At 39.5% G+C, this 5,391-nt stretch overlaps 1 protein-coding gene across 1 annotated transcript in view; it reads right to left on the reverse strand.

Moving 5' to 3' along the window:
- Positions 1-2,821: 2,821 nt before the first annotated feature.
- Ac13E (Adenylyl cyclase 13E) overlaps positions 2,822-5,391 on the reverse strand; it is a 24,408-nt gene continuing 21,838 nt past the window's right edge. The window contains exons 23-26 of the mRNA XM_086531263.1: positions 5,342-5,391; positions 4,871-5,173; positions 4,578-4,677; positions 2,822-4,458 (exon numbers count right to left, since the gene is read on the reverse strand). The exon at positions 5,342-5,391 is cut by the window's right edge and continues 6 nt beyond it. Coding sequence (XP_086387389.1) covers positions 2,822-4,458; positions 4,578-4,677; positions 4,871-5,173; positions 5,342-5,391 — 2,090 coding nt within the window. The remainder of the gene's footprint in view (positions 4,459-4,577; positions 4,678-4,870; positions 5,174-5,341) is intronic.

A 5,391-nucleotide genomic window follows, 5' to 3' on the forward strand; every position in this document is an offset into this window, starting at 1 on the left:
GTTGTGTGTGAAAATTTTGGAACGGCACAACGGAAATGAGCAGTAAAGGTCTTTTCATAAAAAGCCTTTAAAAAAATCAAATCCTTAACAATTCAAGATTGATGCTAATGACCCCTTGACTCAGACCCAACTACAACTAACCCAACTTATCTAACATAAAAGGGGATAAATAATAACAAAAGAAACACAGGAAATATAAGTTGGTAAACAGACAAGCAAACCTGTACTACAGCATTTGCATTTCACCATACACACTACCAACTGGTAAAGGACCATCTGCATGGCATGAGGGAGTGACAAGTTCACGTTCTTCTTGTCCTTTGCGAAGTCAATCAAATTACGAGATCAACTTGATATGCGGGTTGAAAATTGGTTGAGTCACATCCATTGTTTAACCTAGAGACAGTCACAAGCAATGAAACACTTAGTTAAATTACAAGGAGTGGACATGCAGGCCATGTTCTCTAAACTAAATTGCCTTTGTAGCATAGTTGTATCTTCTCTTGAAAGTACTGAATACAACTGAAAGTTATCATGAACAGCATATCTTTTATCATCTGACTTTTATTGTTTCATTCCATCCTTCTTTGGGCTTCATTAAAAGCAATTCAATAAAAAATACATGGAGTCCCTCAAAATGGCTTCTGCCATTTGTAAAAGCATCACTGACATAAACGAATCTGGCCATCAGGTTCTAATATAGTTACTTGCATACATAGAAACATTACATCATATTCCAGTAATTATGAAAAAATACAATTCACAATATCTGCAAACAGATTCAAGCAAATTACAGTGCTTGCAACATAATATGGCAAAGGTAACAAATTTTGCAAATGCAATTCTTCAATGCATAATTCAGCAGTGAAAAGCCAGTTACATTATAATAATCAATCCCCTCCTTTTTTGATGTTTCAAATTACTGACTGTAGCTGTAACATCAGTCTACATCAGAGTCCATAAAATGAACAAAAAAAAAAAAAGAAAAAAAAGAAACACAAGTTAACATTAATGCATAGAGTAAATACTTATACGTTTGTGTGTGTCTGTCATATATATATGTGTGTATATATATATATATATATATATATATATATATATATATATATATATATATATATATATATTCTTTTGCACAGACCTCTTTCACAAGCCTAGCACTGTTTTCATATCATATCAAAACTTAGCAGTCCAAGGAGAGATATCACTGACGGTGTGAGATTCACTATCAGATCCACATCACTGCATTCAAATATACACAGTGCTGACCCTAGCTTCCACTGGGTCTTCTTACCTTCATATAATGTAATCGTCTTAAAGTCACTTTTCCATCTACTTATTTGTGAAGATCTGGTGTGCTTCCAAGTCCTTTTCTTTTCAGATATTCTACAGGAAATCTTGACATTAAACTGTCCCTTTCATACTGCATATCATACTCGAGCTTAATTTTTTTTTCTCGCAATTGTGTATAAAAATATATAGAGCCCTGTGAACTTAGGAGGCAAATACACTTTGTTAAAAGAAGATCAAGTCATGCTGCCCCATTTCAGAAATTAAAGAGTCAACTCTAAACAGCATCATGTATCACTGCAGCAACATATTAAGTAAATGCAAAAAGAAAAACGGTATTATTTCTCCCATCTTAAATAATACAATAAAACTAAAAAAAAAAGAAAGAAAAAAGAAAGCAAGATGATCCTCTCTTTCTCTCTAATATTCATAATGAACTGATGGCACTGGGTTGGGAGAGACCAGGCATTACACCACTGTTTTTGTTGCATCCATAAGAGTGGGTGTAATGTTCTTGTGTGACTCTACAAGCAAATATAAAATCCCTTTAGTATTATCTTAACTTAAAAAAACTACTTCTAATTGGCAGAGCAAATATTGATTTACTGTCTACAAATAATTATTCTTCTTTGTATTGTAGACAGAGTCAAAAAAGGCAAATAAATATGTTGCACTTTCAAAAGATTAAAAATTCATCTGAACTAACCATATCAAATGAATCTGAAACAAATTTCACACATCACATAATCTCCTCTCACATTTACATAACTACAAGGATACATGTGTTTGTGTGTAAATGTCTACACATAACGGAACATATAATAAACGTTACTTATGACTCATAAACACTTGTTATTAATATATGTAAGCAAACACATACTTGAAGGGAAGATTTTTTTCTCCACACACACACACACATATATATATATACATATATATATATATATATATCTTTTATCATTCAAACCTTTCTTCAGGAACTGCCTCCTATGAAAACCTTAAGCCTAAAATTCAGTTATTTTGTGCTTGTTAAAAAGTTTTTTTTTTAACATTTTATTCCTGCCACTGTAAGTTTGTCAATGCCGTTTTTTTTGAGCGTACAAATTTGTGCATTGTAATCTCAACATTATTAGTGCAACAATTTTCAGGCACGGCTTCCAGATCAGTGCCTTCACTTTTTGGATCCTGGTGACATATCACACACAATGACTTCCATGCATAGGAGATCGCTTGTACAGAAGTGAACATGTACAGTCTTCTTTTGCATATATATTCACTACTAAAATTAATTAAAGAGAAAGAAAAAAAAAGTACTAAACCCAGTGGGACAACTTAATCCATGGGAAGGTTTCTCTACATACAGACTCCACTGTAATTGTACACCTTGTGGTTGAATCACATTCCTCATCCCAGCAGAGAAACTATGGCCATGAAATGTTAACCTAATGCACTGAAGACATTCAGCAAGATACTCTGAATCAGTAAACTTGTCTTGACGAAGCCAAAACCTTGAATCCTTTTCCTACTCCCTTCATGTGTCGTCCTTCCTCCCCTTGAGCAAATAAACATCCATGTTGTCCTTCCCCTTCACAAAGACTGGTCCACGGCGTTCCAGTTCATAGCGCCTGTTGAGGATGGCAGCACATGCACCGCTTACTTGTATGCGTCCTGGTACCCCAGTCGAGTCCATTCTCGAGGCGATGTTAACAGCATCCCCCCAAATATCATAATATAATTTGGTGGTGCCTATGACACCAGCTGTCACATCCCCAAAGTTGAGGCCAATGCGCAGGATCAGGTTGAACTCAATCAGATCCTGATTGAAGTCATCAATAACCTTCTGCATTGCAAGGGCAAACTCCACCAATTCAAATATATGTTGATGGGCATCTGTATTCTCAGCTCTGACTTTAGCATCCAACCCTGCTGCAGCCATGTAAGTGCTGCCTATGGTCTTGATCTTCTCAATGTTCTTGAACTCCTCTCGAGAGAGGAGCTCATCCATGTCTGCGACTAGTTCATTGAGGACCCGGAGGTATTCTTTCCCCCCGAGGTAGTCCTCGTCATATAGCTCATTGAAGTTTACGATGGATGCGAACATGACGGCTACATCCCTGTGGTTCTCAGAGTACTTGGCAGTGGTCTTAATGGAATCGGCCACATGTCTTGGGATGATGTTGTGCAGCAGCCACTCTGCCTGGTCCTTCATTGTCTGCACTCTAACCTTATCCTTCATGGCCATTACCGATCCATGGAAACTTAGCCTGTAGCTGATCTCAAACTCTCGGTTGAGGAACCAAACCAGCACAAGGAGTAATACGGCTGCCATTACTTCCTCTCGGTATTCGATACTGCTTTTGTAATCCTCATTTTCTGGTGCTGTAATATTTTCATTGTTGATGGTGAAATTCCCATTAATTTGTTCTGCCCTACAAAAGGAAGGCTCTATCAGGACCAACAAAACTACTGTCCCAATGGTTGCTAGAATATTTTTCATCCAACAATTCAGTTGTGTGAAGTTACAGAGGTGTATCGTTGCTACAAAGGCCAAGTAGCAGAAGAACTTCATTGAGTACTTATCACTGCTCCCCCACATTGATTCGCAGGAGAAGTTTGAGAAGACGGCTGCAAGAGGGAGACAGATGAGGGACGCTCCGCATGCATGCCACGGGCGCCACCGAGTCAATTTGCTGTACAAGCTATAGGTTCGAGACGAGGACGAGACATAGTTCTCACCACGCACGACCTGTGGTGAGCACACGACCAACAGGAGCAGATGCCAACATGTGGACAGCAAACAGAGGATAAGCCAGCTTTGTGAATAAGGAAACAAAACAAAGAGGGAGAAGCTGACAACAATATAAACTAGTACACTAACCAATATATCAAAATAGGTATTGAAGTGGCTAGACGCTAGGGTAGGGGGAGAGTCATGCCTCGGCTGGTGGGTCTGTTGCCGGTACTGTTTCTCAAGCTCTTCGTCGACAAAGAATAGGGTAAGCTGAGAGAGGGGCGGAGCTAGGATGTACTGCCGGTGGTTGGTGTCACGTTGGACGCACTTGATCAGTTCCAAATCTGACTGTTTCCTAAGCTGGTGGAAGCGAGTTAGACTCTCGTTGAGGGGGATGCTACTCGGCTCGGCTCCGCTTACGCTTTCCCCCATGTCAGCTGTGGCAAAAGAGAAGGGGTTGAGGGTTTTGCAAAAAGAATTTAGTTCTATATCCTCTTCAATGTGATATCAGATTGACTATTCCTTATAATAGCTATGACGTTCTCATCTTACTTACCTAATTTATTTTCAGCAACAGAGGACTGACTGGAGGTGTAATAACCACTGACCCGATGTGTTAGCAAGTCTCCTGGACTCATACCATTAATTGCAAATATCTGTGATGAAAAAGAGAAAGATTAATCCATAGATGGTAACAAGGCAAACTTATGTTATGATATATCAAATTCAAGTCTAGACAGATATAACTCTAATATCTATAACAAGAAGTTCCATTTCTACTGAGCAGGAGATGGGTAAAATGAGGTTGGGAAGAAGAAGACAGACAGACACCTCTACCTCCCTACCAACCTGAGCCTGAATGCTTGACCGTCTACTTCTGATACCCGAGTCCTTCCTGGGGTCCTTGCCAGTGACACTGCCCCAGGAGTTCTGGAGTCCTCCCCGCGGCAGGTGTGGCATGGCCAGTGTATCCTCAGGTAAATCTGGTACGGTAGGGGTGTGGGGGGTGGGGGGTGGTGGCTGTGGGGATGGCGGGAGGGTGGTGGGGGTGGAGGTATAGGTTGGAGTGAGGGTGGAGGGGCTGTTGCCGCACCCTGGTCCAAAACCTTCCTCCGGGTCACCTCCACACCACAGCTCACTCCACTCAGCTGACTGGACCACACGATGGAAGAGAAGGAATGTTGTAATTTCCAAATTGCAATGCAACTCATTTTATGTTGTGTACATTAAATGAAATACTAACAAATATGAAGTATTGAGAAATAATTTTAAATTCAAACATACAAAAATGTAGTAAAGAACATGTCACCTGAAGATTACCTTATTATTCTCCTGTTTGCTTCCAATCTTTGGTAGAGATGCAGTTTTAA

The sequence above is a fragment of the Penaeus japonicus genome, unplaced genomic scaffold (assembly GCF_977035675.1).
Source record: "Penaeus japonicus unplaced genomic scaffold, GWHDUDI00000001_assembly GWHDUDI00000035, whole genome shotgun sequence".
Classification (NCBI taxonomy): domain Eukaryota; kingdom Metazoa; phylum Arthropoda; class Malacostraca; order Decapoda; family Penaeidae; genus Penaeus; species Penaeus japonicus.